The 19,708-nt window shown below is 50.0% G+C and overlaps 1 protein-coding gene across 1 annotated transcript in view; it reads right to left on the bottom strand.

Annotated features, from left to right (window-relative positions):
* LOC124020765 (attractin-like) overlaps positions 1–19,708 on the bottom strand; it is a 187,728-nt gene that overhangs the window by 6,383 nt on the left and 161,637 nt on the right. The window contains 2 exon segments of the mRNA XM_046336026.1: positions 6,945–7,052; positions 19,047–19,125. Coding sequence (XP_046191982.1) covers positions 6,945–7,052; positions 19,047–19,125 — 187 coding nt within the window.

The following is a 19,708-nucleotide window of genomic DNA, read 5'->3' as shown; positions in this document are numbered from 1 at the left end:
TGCACACGGACACATACCTCTCTTTCCAAGAGGGAACCCACACATAGGCCTTATCCCAATCAACAAGAGGGAACCCACACATATGCTGTGTCCCAATCAACAAGAGGGAACCCACACATATGCCTTATCCCAATCAACAAGAGGGAACCCACACATAGGCCTTATCCCAATCAACAAGAGGGAACCCACACATATGCCTTATCCCAATCAACAAGAGGGAACCCACACATAGGCCTTATCCCAATCAACAAGAGGGAACCCACACATAGGCCTTATCCCAATCAACAAGAGGGAACCCACACATAGGCCTTATCCCAATCAACAAGAGGGAACCCACACATAGGCCTTATCCCAATCAACAAGAGGGAACCCACACATAGGCCTTATCCCAATCAACAAGAGGAAACCCACACATAGGTTGTATCCCAATCAACAAGGATGTTGTATTTTTCAGGCAGTATTTCTAGACAGGATGTCACAATTCCAAGTTCCTTTAAAATGGGCAGCATCCCATGAATCCGTCGCCGAGCAGGCTGTACCATAACATCTTGCGACGCACCGAAAATTCTAAACAATTCTGAATTAATGGTGGACAAAACTCCCCACTTGGGAGAACATTTTCCAGAAGAATAAGGAATAACTTCGACAAATGTAAGTATAAAGTTTATTTATTCACCAAAATATGTAAAAATATTCAACAAATTACTTTCATAAGAATTTTATTTTTCAAATGTTGAGTAACGTTGTTTATCAAGCCCGTTGCCACACTAGCTAGCACATCGTATGCGATAGCTAGCTAACATTAACGTTAGTAGGTGATCTCGTCCTGCATATCAGTTGTTTAGAGATTAACAACTAAACTCAATGCGCCTAATCGTACATTCAGCAAAGTGTAAATTGTGAAGACCTGGACAGTTTTTAAATCCGGAATTGGTGAACTTGCTAGCCAGCTAAAGACATGTAGCAGCTAGTTTTTTCCCCCCATTTGGACACCTGATTGTCTTTCACTCCATTCCATTGGCTTGGCAGGAGAAAACAGCCCGACTCGTTTGGAGGTAAGACATTTTAACAACATCTGATGACAAATGTAGAAAATGCAGCCGGCTGTGGTTCCTGTTCAATCTAGGCTTGCTAGCCAGCCAAGTGATTTGTGCATTCTGTTGTTGAGTCTGTTTGGCAAGCCTGCTTTACTGTAGTAGCAGTGTCTGTTTTAGCGACCTAACTTCAGCTTGTCACGTTCCCTTCGCCGTTGTGTTTTGCGTTACTTGTTCAAGTTAGATGATAGGTTATTCAACTCTTACTGTAAACAACTGAACCATCCTAAAACTGGCAAAACTGGTAACAAAACGCACGAATAAAGGTTGTTGTGGCTGCAGCAATCTGAAGCAGCTCGGAAATTTCAGCAGTGAAGGTACATTTTTCCTCCTTGTCTCTGTTTGAAGGACACGTCCTCCTGACACCCTGCAGACGTAAAGAAGGTGTTGGGAACCAGGATAATAACTATATTCCTGGATATAGTAACAATTTCAACATTTTGCTGACTTACAGTTCATATAAGGAAGTCAGTCAATTGAAATAAAAGGATTAGGTCCCTGATCTATGCATGAGTAAATCATCTAGAAAGATGTGTCGGCATCGAGTCTCTGACCTCCTCCTGCTCTACAGCAGAGTCTCTGACCTCCTCCCAGTTAGGGGGAGTGATGAGCTCTACAGCAGAGTCTCTGACCTCCTCCCAGTTAGGGGGAGTGATGAGCTCTACAGCAGAGTCTCTGACCTCCTCCCAGTTAGGGGGAGTGATGAGCTCTACAGCAGAGTCTCTGACCTCCTCCCAGTTAGGGGAGTGATGAGCTCTACAGCAGAGTCTCTGACCTCCTCCCAGTTAGGGGGAGTGATGAGCTCTACAGCAGAGTCTCTGGCCCCCTCCCAGTTAGGGGAGTGATGAGCTCTACAGCAGAGTCTCTGACCTCCTCCCAGTTAGGGGAGTGATGAGCTCTACAGCAGAGTCTCTGACCTCCTCCCAGTTAGGGGGAGTGATGAGCTCTACAGCAGAGTCTCTGACCTCCTCCCAGTTAGGGGGAGTGATGAGCTCTACAGCAGAGTCTCTGACCTCCTCCCAGTTAGGGGGAGTGATGAGCTCTACAGCAGAGTCTCTGACCTCCTCCCAGTTAGGGGGAGTGATGAGCTCTACAGCAGAGTCTCTGACCTCCTCCCAGTTAGGGGAGTGATGAGCTCTACAGCAGAGTCTCTGACCTCCTCCCAGTTAGGGGAGTGATGAGCTCTACAGCAGAGTCTCTGACCTCCTCCCAGTTAGGGGGAGTGATGAGCTCTACAGCAGAGTCTCTGACCTCCTCCCAGTTAGGGGGAGTGATGAGCTCTACAGCAGAGTCTCTGGCCTCCTCCCAGTTAGGGGGAGTGATGAGCTCTACAGCAGAGTCTCTGGCCCCCTCCCAGTTAGGGGAGTGATGAGCTCTACAGCAGAGTCTCTGGCCCCCTCCCAGTTAGGGGAGTGATGAGCTCTACAGCAGAGTCTCTGACCTCCTCCCAGTTAGGGGGAGTGATGAGCTCTACAGCAGAGTCTCTGACCTCCTCCCAGTTAGGGGGAGTGATGAGCTCTACAGCACAACTAAATCGCTGGTTGAAAGCTGTTTTTTTGCCCCTTCCAAAAGATAGAATTTGTAGATAATTGGCCCTCTTTCTGGGACTCACCCACAAACAGGTACAAAGCCTGGCTTGCTGAGGAGTGACGGACTGCATCCTCACTGGAGGGGTGCTCTCATCTTATCTATCAACATAGACAGGGCTCTAACTCCTCTAGCTCCACAATGAGATAGGGTCCAGGCCAGCCAGCCTGCCAGCTTAGTGGAGTCACTAGCACAGTCAGTGTAGTCAGCTCAGCTATCCCCATTGAGACCGTGTCTGTGCCTCGATCTAGGTTGGGCAAAACTAAACATGGTGGTGTTCGCCTGAGCAATCTCTCTGGAATAAAGACCTCCACCTGTCATTATTGAAAGAGATCGTGACAAGTAGTCAGCTCAGCTATCCCCATTGAGACCGTGTCTGTGCCTCGACCTGGGTTGGGCAAAACTAAACAGGGCGGTGTTCGCCTTAGCAATCTCACTGGAATAACGACCGCCTTCATTCCTCCTTCATTCCTCAAAATAGGGCTACTTAATGTTAGATCCCTCACTTCCAAGGCAGTCAGAGCCAATGAACTAAACACGGATCATAATATTGATGTGACTGGCCTGACTGAAACATGGCTCAGGCCTGATGAATTTACTGTGTTAAATGAGGCTTCCCTACTGGTTACACGAGTGACCATATCCCCCACGCATCCTGCAAAGGCAGAGGTGTTGCTAACATTTATGATACCAAATTTCAATTTGCAACAAAAAAAAATTACTGCGTTTTCTTCTTTTGAACTTCTAGTCATGAAATCTATGTAGCCGACTCAATCACTTTCTATAGCTACTGTTTACAGGCCTCCTGGGCCATATACAGCGTTCCTCACTGAGTTCCCTGAATTACTATTTGGACATTGTAGTCATGGCAGATAAAGTCACCAAAAATGTGAATATTAATATTCACATGGAGAAGTCCACAGACCCAGTCCAAAAGGCTTTCGGAACCATCATCGACTAAGTGGGTTTTGCCCAACATGTCTCCGGACCTAATCACTGTCACAGTCATACTCTGGACCTAGTTTTGTCCCATGGAATAAATGTTGTGGATCTAAATGTTTTTCCTCATAATCCTGGACTACCGGACAACAATTTTATTACGTTTGCAATCGCAACAAATAATCTGCTCAGACCCCAACCAAGGATCATCAAAAGCCATGTTATAAATTCTCGGACAACCCAAAGATTTCTAGATGCCCTTCCAGACTCCCTCTGCCTACCCAAGGACGCCAGAGGACAAAAATCGTCTAACCACCTAACTGAGGAACTCAATTTAACCTTGCGTAGTACCCCAGATGCAGTTGCACCCCTAAAAACAAAACAAAAACATTTGTTACAAGAAATTTGCTCCTGGAAAATACCTGAGCCCTGAAGCTTCCAGGAAATTGGAAGGGAAATGGGACTACACCAAACTGGAAGTCTTCTGACTAGCTTGGAAAGACATTACCCTTCAGTATTGAAGAGCCCTCACTGCTGCTCCACCAATCTGGAAGCCTTCTGACTAGCTTGGAAAATCATTACCCTTCAGTATCGAAGAGCCTTCACTGCTGCTCCACCAATCTGGAAGCCTTCTGACTAGCTTGGAAAATCATTACCCTTCAGTATTGAAGAGCTCTCACTGCTGCTCCACCAATCTGGAAGTCTTCCGACTAGCTTGGAAAGACAGTACCGTGCCGTATCGAAGAGCCCTCACTGCTGCATGATCATCCTATTTTTCCAACCTAATTCGGAATAATCCATTTGTTATACTGTCGCCAAACTAACTCAACTAAAAAGCAGCATTCATCACTTCAGCAGTGATAAACTCATGAACTTATTTGATGAAAACATCATGATCAATAGAAAGCAAATTACGGACTCCTCTTTGAATCTGCTCAGTTGTCCTGGACATCTATGGAGACACTCAAGGGTTTTAAATCCTGTAATTCTTGACACATTCATAAAAATTGTCAGTAATAAAGCCTCTTGAAGAATCCAAAACCTTGACCGGGAAAATGTAAAAATGCTTCATTCTGGTTTTTGACCCCATCATAGCACTGAGACTGCACTCGTGAAGTTGGTAAATTACATTTTAATGACATCAGACCAGGGCTCTGCATCTGTCCTCGTGCTCATAGACCATAGTGCTGCTTTTGATACAATCAATCACCACATTCTTCTGGAGAGATTAGGAACCTTAATTGGTCTACACGGACAAGTTCTTCCCTGGTTTAGATCTTTTCTGTCGGAAAGATATCAGTTTGTCTCTGTGGATGGTCTGTCATCTGACAAATTAATTGTGCGTTTTGGTATTCCTCAAAGTTCCGTTTTAGGGCCACTATTGTTTTCACTATATAGTCTACCTTTTTGTGATGTCAACTTTCACTGCTATGCGGATGACACAAAGCTGTATATTTCGATGAAACATTGTAAAGCCCCAAAATTGCCCTCCCTGGAAGCCTGTGTTTCAGACATAAGGAAGTGGATGGCGGCAAATGTTCTACTTTTAAACTCGAACAAAACAGAGATGCCTTGTTCTAGGTCCCAAGAAATAAAGAGATCTTCTGTTGGATCTGACAATTCATCATGATGGTTGTTCAGTCGTCTCAAATAAAACTGTGAAGGACCTCTGTGTTACCCTGGACCCTGATCTCTATTTCAACGAACATTTCAAGGACAGCCATTTCCCATATTCATAACATTGTACTCCAAGATGATGCAGACAAGTTACTCCATGCTTTTGTCACTTCTAGCCTACTGAAATGCTCTACTTTCTGGCTACCCGAATAAAGCACAAAATAAACTTCAGTTAGCGCTAAACACGGCTGCTAGGATCTTGACTAGATAAAATATTTTTTGATCATATTACTCCAGTGCTAGCCTCTCTACACTGGGTTCCTGTAAAGGCAAGGCTGATTTCAACGTTTTACTGTTAACCTACAAAGCATTACATGGGCTTGCTCCTACCTATCTCTCTGATTTGGTCCTGTCGTACATACCTACACGTACGCTACGGTCACAAGACGCAGGCCTCCTTACTGTCCCTAGAATTTCTAAGCAAACATCTGGAGGAAGGGCTTTCTCCTATAGAGCTCCATTTTTATGGAACGGTCTGCCTATTCATGTGAGAGACGCAGACTCGGTCTCAACCTTTAAGTCTTTATTGAAGACCCATCTCTTCAGGAGGTCCTATGATTGAGTGTAGTCTGGTCCAGTACTGTGAAGGTGAACGGAAAGGCTCTGGAGCAACGAACCGCCCTTGCTGTCTCTGCCGGGCCGGTTCCCCTCTCTCCACTGGGATTCTCTGCCTCTAAACCCTATTACAGTTGCTTAGTCACTGGCTTACTGGTGCTCTTCCATGCCATTCCTAGGAGGGGTGCGTCAGTTGAGTGGGATGAGTCACTGATGTGATCTTCCTGTCTGGGTTGGCGCCCTCCCTCGGGTTTGTGGGAGATCTTCGTGGGCTATAATCAGCCTTGTCTCAGGGTAGTAAATTTGTGGTTTGAAGATATCCTTCTAGAGATTTGGGGCTGTGCTTTGGGGTTATATCCTGCCTGGTTAGCCCTCTCCGGGGGTATCGTCGGATGGGGCCACAGTGTATTCCGACCTCTCCTGTCTCAGCCTCCAGTATTTATGCTGCAGTAGTTTATGTGTCGGGGGGCTAGGGTCAGTGTTATATCTGGAGTATTTCTCCGGTCTTATCCAGTGTCCTGTGTAAATTTAAGTATGCTCCCTCTAATTCTCTCTCTCTCTTTCTCTCCTCCTTGGGGACCTGAACCCTTGGGACTATGCCTCAGGACTACCTGGCATGATGACTCCTTGCTGTCCACCTGGTTGTGCTGCTGCTCCAGTTTCAACTGTTCTGCCTGCGGCTATGGAACCCTGACCTGTTCACCGGACGTGCTACCTTGTCCCGGACCTGCTGTTTTCAACTCTCTCTCTCTACCGCACCTGCTGTCGCGAACTCGGCTATGAAAAGCCAACTGACATTTACTCCTGAGGTGCTGACTTGCTGCACCCTCTACAACCACTGTGATTATTATTATTTGACCCTGCTGGTCATCTATGAACATTTGAACATCTTGGCCATGTACTGTTATAATCTCTACCCGGCACAGCCAGAAGAACATCTACTCTATCAAAATAAAGTGTTACTGATAGGAACACTCAAACCTTTTCACCAATAACATAATGGAAGAACTGATGATGATAACATTCCCCCATTGCTGACACCACAGCTCTTAGGACAAGTGGCTTGGGGGAAGGGACAGTGGTGTCACTCACCTTGACGTTTCCACCAATTAGGTCCGGTGGCTCCTCGTCCATTTCCAAGGCAACATTGATGGTGGCGAACGGCCGGCTAGCCATCTGCTGCATCTCACGGAGGAGTTGCTGAGGGGAAGAAGAGGGTCAGTGAGGAAGAACGAGGACAGCCCATTTTGGCACACTCAAAAAACACATTGTGCATCCGAATTCCAAATATAGCGTACTACATAGGGCATATAGCACACTAAATAGGGTATATAGCACACTAAATAGGGCATATAGCACACTACATAGGGCATATAGCACACTACATAGGGCATATAGCACACTACATAGGGTATATAGCACACTAAATAGGGCATATAGCACACTACATAGGGTATATTGCACACTAAATAGGGCATATAGCACACTACATAGGGCATATATGTCATGACGTTGCCCGCTTTGGGTACAGCGATCCACCCGCTCAACCAGGCTGCTGTGGTCAATGAGGTCGTAAATTCCTGAGGAGGAGACCCTGCCTCATGGCCACACAGTAAGTAAGAGACAGAGTGGATTTTCATAGAGAACAAAGGAATTTCTTCCACCTCACAGAACTTGAGGTCCGAACAACGTTTATGTTCCGGAGAAAGTATAAAAGATTGGTGAAGAATCCAGCTACGAACTGGTCCGTTTGGTATTTGTGAAGAATCCAGCTACGAACTGGTCCGTTTGGTATTTGTGAAGAATCCAGCTACGAACTGGTCCGTTTGGTATTTGTGAAGAATCCAGCTACGAACTGGTCCGTTTGGTATTTGTGAAGAATCCAGCTACGAACTGGTCCGTTTGGTATTTGTGAAGAATCCAGCTACGAACTGGTCCGTTTGGTATTTGTGAAGAATCCAGCTACGAACTGGTCCGCTTGGTATTTGTGAAGAATCCAGCTACGAACTGGTCCGTTTGTTACAACATGGGGAAGCTCATGGGAGACGGTGTGGCCACATTACCATAACGCTGTTTATATAACAGCCTCAGATATGAGGTTTACATCTAATTGTTGTATAAGATGAATGAGTGAGGATGATACTGTTTGTAAAATTGTGTAATGTGATTTTGGACTGTTTAATGAAGGAAACTCCAATTCCCTTTTGAGTTGAACTAAATCAGAGGACCGCCCATTAGCCCAGTTAAGGTCAGGCATCCTGGGACAGACCCTATTCTGCGAGGACGAAAACTCTCCAACAGAAACAAACTTTTCAACAAAGATCAAGACGACACACTAGAGCTGGGACACCACTACACACTAGAGCTGGAACACCACTACACACTAGAGCTGGGACACCACTAGAGCTGGAACACCACTACACACTAGAGCTGGGACACCACTAGAGCTGGGACATCACTTGAGCTGGGACACCACTACACACTAGAGCTGGGACACCACTAGAGCTGGGACATCACTTGAGCTGGGACACCACTACACACTAGAGCTGGAACACCACTACACACTAGAGCTGGGACACCACTACACACTAGAGCTGGAACACCACTACACACTAGAGCTGGGACACCACTAGAGCTGGAACACCACTACACACTAGAGCTGGGACACCACTAGAGCTGGGACATCACTTGAGCTGGGACACCACTACACACTAGAGCTGGGACACCACTAGAGCTGGGACATCACTTGAGCTGGGACACCACTACACACTAGAGCTGGAACACCACTACACACTAGAGCTGGGACACCACTAGAGCTGGAACACCACTACACACTAGAGCTGGAACACCACTACACACTAGAGCTGGGACACCACTAGAGATGGAACACCACTACACACTAGAGCTGGAACACCACTACACACTAGAGCTGGAACACCACTACACACTAGAGCTGGGACACCACTAGAGCTGGGACATCACTTGAGCTGGGACACCACTACACACTAGAGCTGGAACACCACTACACACTAGAGCTGGGACACCACTAGAGCTGGAACACCACTACACACTAGAGCTGGGACACCACTAGAGCTGGAACACCACTACACACTAGAGCTGGGACACCACTAGAGCTGGGACACCACTAGAGCTGGAACACCACTACACACTAGAGCTGGGACACCACTAGAGCTGGGACATCACTTGAGCTGGGACACCACTACACACTAGAGCTGGAACACCACTACACACTAGAGCTGGGACACCACTAGAGCTGGGACACCACTACACACTAGAGCTGGGACACCACTAGAGCTGGGACATCACTTGAGCTGGGACACCACTACACACTAGAGCTGGAACACCACTACACACTAGAGCTGGGACACCACTAGAGCTGGAACACCACTACACAATAGAGCTGGAACACCACTACACACTAGAGCTGGGACACCACTAGAGCTGGAACACCACTACACACTAGAGCTGGGACACCACTAGAGCTGGAACACCACTACACACTAGAGCTGGAACACCACTACACACTAGAGCTGGGACACCACTAGAGCTGGGACACCACTAGAGCTGGGACACCACTAGAGCTGGGACACCACTAGAGCTGGGACACCACTACACACTAGAGCTGGGACACCACTATACACTAGAGCTGGGACACCACTAGAGCTGGGGCACCACTACACACTAGAGCTGGGACACCACTATACACTAGAGCTGGGACACCACTAGAGCTGGGGCACCACTACACACCAGAGCTGGGACATCACTAGAGCTGGAACACCACTACACACTAGAGCTGGGACACCACTAGAGCTGGGACACCACTAGAGCTGGAACACCACTACACACTAGAGCTGGGACACCACTAGAGCTGGGACACCACTAGAGCTGGGACATCACTAGAGCTGGGACACCACTAGAGCTGGAACACCACTAGAGCTGGAACACCACTAGAGCTGGAACACCACTACACACTAGAGCTGGGACACCACTACACACTAAAGCTGGGGAACCACTAGAGCTGGGACACCACTACACACTAGAGCTGGGACACCACTACACACTAGAGCTGGGACACCATTCGAGCTGGGACACCACTACACACTAGAGCTGGGACACCACTACACACTAGAGCTGGGACATCACTAGAGCTGGGACACCACTACACACTAGAGCTGGGACACCACTACACACTAGAGCTGGGACACCACTAGAGCTGGGACATCACTAGAGCTGGGACACGACTACACACTAGAGCTGGGACATCACTAGAGCTGGGACACCACTACACACTAGAGCTGGAACACCACTACACACTAGAGCTGGGACACCACTAGAGCTGGGACATCACTAGAGCTGGGACACCACTACACACTAGAGCTGGGACACCACTAGAGCTGGGACACCACTACACACTAGAGCCGGGACACCACTAGAGCTGGGACACCACTACACACTAGAGCTGGGACACCACTAGAGCTGTGACACCACTACACACTAGAGCTGGGACACCACTAGAGCTGGGACACCACTACACACTAGAGCTGGGGCACCACTACACACTAGAGCTGGGACACCACAAGAGCTGGGACACCACAAGAGCTGGGACACCACAAGAGCTGGGACATCACTAGAGCTGGGACACCACTAGAGCTGGGACACCACTAGAGCTGGGACACCACTAGAACTGGGACACCACTAGAGCTGGGACACCACTAGAACTGGGACACCACTACACACTAGAGCTGGGACACCACTAGAGCTGGGACACCACTACACACTAGAGCTGGGACACCACTACACACTAGAGCTGGGACACCACTACACAGTAGAGCTGGGACACCACAAGAGCTGGGACACCACAAGAGCTGGGACACCACAAGAGCTGGGACACCACTAGAACTGGGACATAACTAGAACTGGGACACCACTAGAACTGGGACACCACTAGAGCTGGGACACCACTAGAACTGGGACATCACTAGAGCTGGAACACCACTACACACTAGAGCTGGGACACCACTAGAGCTGGAACACCACTACACACTAGAGCTGGGACACCACTAGAGCTGGAACACCACTACACACTAGAGCTGGGACACCACTAGAGCTGGGACATCACTTGAGCTGGGACACCACTACACACTAGAGCTGGAACACCACTACACACTAGAGCTGGGACACCACTAGAGCTGGGACACCACTACACACTAGAGCTGGGACACCACTAGAGCTGGGACATCACTTGAGCTGGGACACCACTACACACTAGAGCTGGAACACCACTACACACTAGAGCTGGGACACCACTAGAGCTGGAACACCACTACACAATAGAGCTGGAACACCACTACACACTAGAGCTGGGACACCACTAGAGCTGGAACACCACTACACACTAGAGCTGGGACACCACTAGAGCTGGAACACCACTACACACTAGAGCTGGGACACCACTAGAGCTGGAACACCACTACACACTAGAGCTGGGACACCACTAGAGCTGGGACACCACTAGAGCTGGGACACCACTAGAGCTGGGACACCACTACACACTAGAGCTGGGACACCACTATACACTAGAGCTGGGACACCACTAGAGCTGGGGCACCACTACACACTAGAGCTGGGACACCACTATACACTAGAGCTGGGACACCACTAGAGCTGGGACACCACTAGAGCTGGAACACCACTACACACTAGAGCTGGGACACCACTAGAGCTGGGACACCACTAGAGCTGGGACATCACTAGAGCTGGGACACCACTAGAGCTGGGACACCACTAGAGCTGGAACACCACTACACACTAGAGCTGGGACACCACTACACACTAGAGCTGGGGAACCACTAGAGCTGGGACACCACTACACACTAGAGCTGGGACACCACTACACACTAGAGCTGGGACACCATTCGAGCTGGGACACCACTACACACTAGAGCTGGGACACCACTACACACTAGAGCTGGGACATCACTAGAGCTGGGACACCACTAGAGCTGGGACACACTAGAGCTGGGACACCACTAGAGCTGGGACATCACTAGAGCTGGGACACGACTACACACTAGAGCTGGGACATCACTAGAGCTGGGACACCACTACACACTAGAGCTGGAACACCACTACACACTAGAGCTGGGACACCACTAGAGCTGGGACATCACTAGAGCTGGGACACCACTACACACTAGAGCTGGGACACCACTAGAGCTGGGACACCACTACACACTAGAGCCGGGACACCACTAGAGCTGGGACACCACTACACACTAGAGCTGGGACACCACTAGAGCTGTGACACCACTACACACTAGAGCTGGGACACCACTACACACTAGAGCTGGGACACCACTAGAGCTGGAACACCACTACACAATAGAGCTGGAACACCACTACACACTAGAGCTGGGACACCACTAGAGCTGGAACACCACTACACACTAGAGCTGGGACACCACTAGAGCTGGAACACCACTACACACTAGAGCTGGAACACCACTACACACTAGAGCTGGGACACCACTAGAGCTGGGACACCACTAGAGCTGGGACACCACTAGAGCTGGGACACCACTAGAGCTGGGACACCACTACACACTAGAGCTGGGACACCACTATACACTAGAGCTGGGACACCACTAGAGCTGGGGCACCACTACACACTAGAGCTGGGACACCACTATACACTAGAGCTGGGACACCACTAGAGCTGGGGCACCACTACACACCAGAGCTGGGACATCACTAGAGCTGGAACACCACTACACACTAGAGCTGGGACACCACTAGAGCTGGGACACCACTAGAGCTGGAACACCACTACACACTAGAGCTGGGACACCACTAGAGCTGGGACACCACTAGAGCTGGGACATCACTAGAGCTGGGACACCACTAGAGCTGGAACACCACTAGAGCTGGAACACCACTAGAGCTGGAACACCACTACACACTAGAGCTGGGACACCACTACACACTAAAGCTGGGGAACCACTAGAGCTGGGACACCACTACACACTAGAGCTGGGACACCACTACACACTAGAGCTGGGACACCATTCGAGCTGGGACACCACTACACACTAGAGCTGGGACACCACTACACACTAGAGCTGGGACATCACTAGAGCTGGGACACCACTACACACTAGAGCTGGGACACCACTACACACTAGAGCTGGGACACCACTAGAGCTGGGACATCACTAGAGCTGGGACACGACTACACACTAGAGCTGGGACATCACTAGAGCTGGGACACCACTACACACTAGAGCTGGAACACCACTACACACTAGAGCTGGGACACCACTAGAGCTGGGACATCACTAGAGCTGGGACACCACTACACACTAGAGCTGGGACACCACTAGAGCTGGGACACCACTACACACTAGAGCCGGGACACCACTAGAGCTGGGACACCACTACACACTAGAGCTGGGACACCACTAGAGCTGTGACACCACTACACACTAGAGCTGGGACACCACTAGAGCTGGGACACCACTACACACTAGAGCTGGGGCACCACTACACACTAGAGCTGGGACACCACAAGAGCTGGGACACCACAAGAGCTGGGACACCACAAGAGCTGGGACATCACTAGAGCTGGGACACCACTAGAGCTGGGACACCACTAGAGCTGGGACACCACTAGAACTGGGACACCACTAGAGCTGGGACACCACTAGAACTGGGACACCACTACACACTAGAGCTGGGACACCACTAGAGCTGGGACACCACTACACACTAGAGCTGGGACACCACTACACACTAGAGCTGGGACACCACTACACAGTAGAGCTGGGACACCACAAGAGCTGGGACACCACAAGAGCTGGGACACCACAAGAGCTGGGACACCACTAGAACTGGGACATAACTAGAACTGGGACACCACTAGAACTGGGACACCACTAGAGCTGGGACACCACTAGAACTGGGACATCACTAGAGCTGGAACACCACTACACACTAGAGCTGGGACACCACTAGAGCTGGAACACCACTACACACTAGAGCTGGGACACCACTAGAGCTGGAACACCACTACACACTAGAGCTGGGACACCACTAGAGCTGGGACATCACTTGAGCTGGGACACCACTACACACTAGAGCTGGAACACCACTACACACTAGAGCTGGGACACCACTAGAGCTGGGACACCACTACACACTAGAGCTGGGACACCACTAGAGCTGGGACATCACTTGAGCTGGGACACCACTACACACTAGAGCTGGAACACCACTACACACTAGAGCTGGGACACCACTAGAGCTGGACACCACTACACACTAGAGCTGGAACACCACTACACACTAGAGCTGGGACACAACTACACACTAGAGCTGGGACACCACTACACACTAGAGCTGGGACACCACTAGAGCTGGAACACCACTACACACTAGAGCTGGGACACCACTAGAGCTGGAACACCACTACACACTAGAGCTGGGACACCACTAGAGCTGGGACACCACTAGAGCTGGGACACCACTAGAGCTGGGACACCACTACACACTAGAGCTGGGACACCACTATACACTAGAGCTGGGACACCACTAGAGCTGGGGCACCACTACACACTAGAGCTGGGACACCACTATACACTAGAGCTGGGACACCACTAGAGCTGGGACACCACTAGAGCTGGAACACCACTACACACTAGAGCTGGGACACCACTAGAGCTGGGACACCACTAGAGCTGGGACATCACTAGAGCTGGGACACCACTAGAGCTGGGACACCACTAGAGCTGGAACACCACTACACACTAGAGCTGGGACACCACTACACACTAGAGCTGGGGAACCACTAGAGCTGGGACACCACTACACACTAGAGCTGGGACACCACTACACACTAGAGCTGGGACACCATTCGAGCTGGGACACCACTACACACTAGAGCTGGGACACCACTACACACTAGAGCTGGGACATCACTAGAGCTGGGACACCACTACACACTAGAGCTGGGACACCACTAGAGCTGGGACATCACTAGAGCTGGGACACGACTACACACTAGAGCTGGGACATCACTAGAGCTGGGACACCACTACACACTAGAGCTGGAACACCACTACACACTAGAGCTGGGACACCACTAGAGCTGGGACATCACTAGAGCTGGGACACCACTACACACTAGAGCTGGGACACCACTAGAGCTGGGACACCACTACACACTAGAGCCGGGACACCACTAGAGCTGGGACACCACTACACACTAGAGCTGGGACACCACTAGAGCTGTGACACCACTACACACTAGAGCTGGGACACCACTAGAGCTGGGACACCACTACACACTAGAGCTGGGGCACCACTACACACTAGAGCTGGGACACCACTACACACTAGAGCTGGGACACCACAAGAGCTGGGACACCACAAGAGCTGGGACATCACTAGAGCTGGGACACCACTAGAGCTGGGACACCACTAGAGCTGGGACACCACTAGAGCTGGGACACCACTAGAACTGGGACATCACTAGAGCTGGGACACCACTAGAACTGGGACACCACTACACACTAGAGCTGGGACACCACTAGAGCTGGGACACCACTACACACTAGAGCTGGGACACCACTACACACTAGAGCTGGGACACCACTACACAGTAGAGCTGGGACACCACAAGAGCTGGGACACCACAAGAGCTGGGACACCACAAGAGCTGGGACACCACTAGAACTGGGACATAACTAGAACTGGGACACCACTAGAACTGGGACACCACTAGAGCTGGGACACCACTAGAACTGGGACATCACTAGAGCTGGGACACCACTACACACTAGAGCTGGGACACCACTACACACTAGAGCTGGGACACCACTACACACTAGAGCTGGGACACCACTACACACTAGAGCTGGGACTCAACTACACACTAGAGCTGGGACACCACTACACACACAAGCTGGGACACCACTACACACTAGAGCTGGGAAATGACTAGAGCTGGGACTCCACTACACTCTAGAGCTGGGAAACCACTAGAGCTGGGACACCACTACACACTGGAGCTGGGACACCACTACACACTAGAGCTGGGACACCACTACACACTAGAGCTGGGACACCACTACACACTAGAGCTGGGACACCACTACACACTAGAGCTGGGACACCACTACACACTAGAGCTGGGACACCACTACACACTAGAGCTGGGACACCACTACACACTAGAGCTGGGACACCACTACACACTAGAGCTGGGACACCACTACACACTAGAGCTGGGACACCACTACACACTAGAGCTGGGGAACCACTATACACTAGAGCTGGGGCACCACTATACACTAGAGCTGGGACACCACTAGAGCTGGGACACCACTACACACTAGAGCTGGGGCACCACTACACACTAGAGCTGGGACACCATTCGAGCTGGGACACCACTACACACTAGAGCTGGGGCACCACTACACACCAGAGCTGGGACAGCACTAGAGCTGGGACACCACTACACACTAGAGCTGGGACACCACTACACACTAGAGCTGGGACACCACTACACACTAGAGCTGGGAACCACTACACACTAGAGCTGGGACACCACTACACACTAGAGCTGGGACACCACTACACACTAGAGCTGGGACACCACTACACACTAGAGCTGGGAAATCACTAGAGCTGGGACACCACTACACACTAGAGCTGGGACACCACTACACACTAGAGCTGGGACACCACTACACACTAGAGCTGGGACACCACTACACACTAGAGCTGGGACACCACTACACACTAGAGCTGGGACACCACTACACACTAGAGCTGGGACACCACTACACACTAGAGCTGGGACACCACTACACACTAGAGCTGGGACACCACTACACACTAGAGCTGGGACACCACTACACACTAGAGCTGGGGAACCACTACACACTAGAGCTGGGACACCACTACACACTAGAGCTGGGACACCACTACACACTAGAGCTGGGACACCACTACACACTAGAGCTGGGACACCACTACACACTAGAGCTGGGACACCACTACACACTAGAGCTGGGACACCACTACACACTAGAGCTGGGACACCACTACACACTAGAGCTGGGACACCACTACACACTAGAGCTGGGACACTACTACACACTAGAGCTGGGACACCATTCGAGCTGGGACACCACTACACACTAGAGCTGGGACACCACTACACACTAGAGCTGGGGCACCACTATACACTAGAGCTGGGACACCACTAGAGCTGGGACACCACTACACACTAGAGCTGGGGCACCACTACACACTAGAGCTGGGACACCATTCGAGCTGGGACACCACTACACACTAGAGCTGGGGCACCACTACACACCAGAGCTGGGACAGCACTAGAGCTGGGACACCACTACACACTAGAGCTGGGACACCACTACACACTAGAGCTGGGACACCACTACACACTAGAGCTGGGACACCACTACACACTAGAGCTGGGACACCATTCGAGCTGGGACACCACTACACACTAGAGCTGGGACACCACTACACACCAGAGCTGGGACAGCACTAGAGCTGGGACAGCACTACACACTAGAGCTGGGACACCACTACACACTAGAGCTGGGACACCACTACACACTAGAGCTGGGACACCACTACACACTAGAGCTGGGACACCATTCGAGCTGGGACACCACTACACACCAGAGCTGGGACAGCACTAGAGCTGGGACACCACTACACACTAGAGCTGGGACACCACTACACACTAGAGCTGGGACACCACTACACACTAGAGCTGGGACACCACTACACACTAGAGCTGGGACACCACTAGAACTGGGACATCACTAGAGCTGGGACACCACTACACACACAAGCTGGGACACCACTACACACTAGAGCTGGAACACCACTATACACTAGAGCTGGGACACCACTACACACACAAGCTGGGACACCACTACACACTAGAGCTGGGACACCACTACACACTAGAGCTGGGGCACCACTCCACACTAGAGCTGGGACACCACTACACACTAGAGCTGGGACACTACTACACACTAGAGCTGGGGCACCACTCCACACTAGAGCTGGGGCACCACTCCACACTAGAGCTGGGACACCACTACACACTAGAGCTGGGACACCACTACACACTAGAGCTGGGACACTACTACACACTAGAGCTGGGACACCACTACACACTAGAGCTGGGACACCACTACACACTAGAGCTGGGACACCACTACACACTAGAGCTGGGACACCACTCCACACTAGAGCTGGGACACCACTCCACACTAGAGCTGGGGCACCACTCCACACTAGAGCTGGGACACTACTACACACTAGAGCTGGGACACTACTACACACTAGAGCTGGGACACCACTACACACTAGAGCTGGGACACTACTACACACTAGAGCTGGGACACTACTACACACTAGAGCTGGGACACCACTACACACTAGAGCTGGGACACCACTACACACTAGAGCTGGGACACCACTACACACTAGAGCTGGGACACTACTACACACTAGAGCTGGGACACCAATACACTCTAGAGCTGGGACGATAAACTGAAAATTATCGACACAGACCATAACGATCACTTATAAACTGCATTTTGCTGATATTGTTCTTTACAATAAGTTGTCAAGAGCTAGAGAAATGTGAAGTTTTAAATTAAACACGTTTACAAATCAAATCAAATGTTATTGGTCACATTCACATGCTAATATGGTCGTCAATGGGACAATTGATGGCTAGTCCAGCCATCAAACTCGTAGTTTAAAGGAGATTTTGTTTTAAACAGTGGCACAAATGAAGGTTTTAAAGGTATATTTCTGTATACTGTTGTCACACTAATTCAGACAATTCATCACCATATATCCCCCCAGCTCTAACACACTTCAGAGAGGAAGTCACACACAGGTCATTATCGTATTCAGTCAATTCATGGCCATATGGATTTCTTTAGATCTTGCCCTTCTCTACACGCGTTGAATATTGACATTCAAAAGAGGTTAATGCATCTTCAACATGGCAACCAGACTTCCTCAGGTAACTGCCACAGTAGTGAAAGTGCAACAGAACAGACCCACTCAGGTATAGGTTTTATCCAGGTGTTGGAAACAATAACCGTGGTAACCACTCACCTCTCGTCGCCGTGACGCCCAGCAGCTCTGTTTGATCTTCCAGACGACTGCCGCCACCAGGAGGAGAGAAAGGAAGCAGCTGGGAGGAGACAGGAAGAGGAGACGTTAGAGACAGCAAGAGAAGGGGTTAGCGAAAGGAAGCAGCTGGGAGAAGACAGGAAGAGGAGGAGTTAGAGATAGGCCTCTTTACTGGTCTGTCATTCGGGTTAGTATGTGTTTTTTATTTGTATTTTTTACCCATCTACCAATAGGTGCCCTTCTTTGCGAGGTTGGAAAACCTCCCTGGTCTTTGTGGTTGACATTCAGTGCTTGACTTTAGGATCTTACAGATAATTGTATATGTGGGCTACAGAGATGGGGTGGTCATTCAAATATCAATGCGACTTGTTAAGCAAATGTTTCTTCCTTTCAGCTTTTGATTGAAATACATCATTTCACTTTGAGATTATTTATTGCGTGAAGGCCAGTCTGAAGGCACTTTGAGATTATTTATTGCGTGAAGGCCAGTCTGAAGGCACTTTGAGATTATTTATTGCGTAAAGGCCAGTCTGAAGGAACTGAATGTGATCGTTTCTCAATATAATCAAGGTATGAAATTATTATTTAAAATACAATCTATTTTGGGCTCAGTTGTGGTCAATAAGTGTACAGGTGAATCTATT

Source organism: Oncorhynchus gorbuscha, unplaced genomic scaffold (assembly GCF_021184085.1).
Source record: "Oncorhynchus gorbuscha isolate QuinsamMale2020 ecotype Even-year unplaced genomic scaffold, OgorEven_v1.0 Un_scaffold_904, whole genome shotgun sequence".
NCBI lineage: Eukaryota > Metazoa > Chordata > Actinopteri > Salmoniformes > Salmonidae > Oncorhynchus > Oncorhynchus gorbuscha.
Note: the sequence above shows the minus strand (reverse complement) of the source record. Positions and strands in the feature narration are given on the sequence as shown.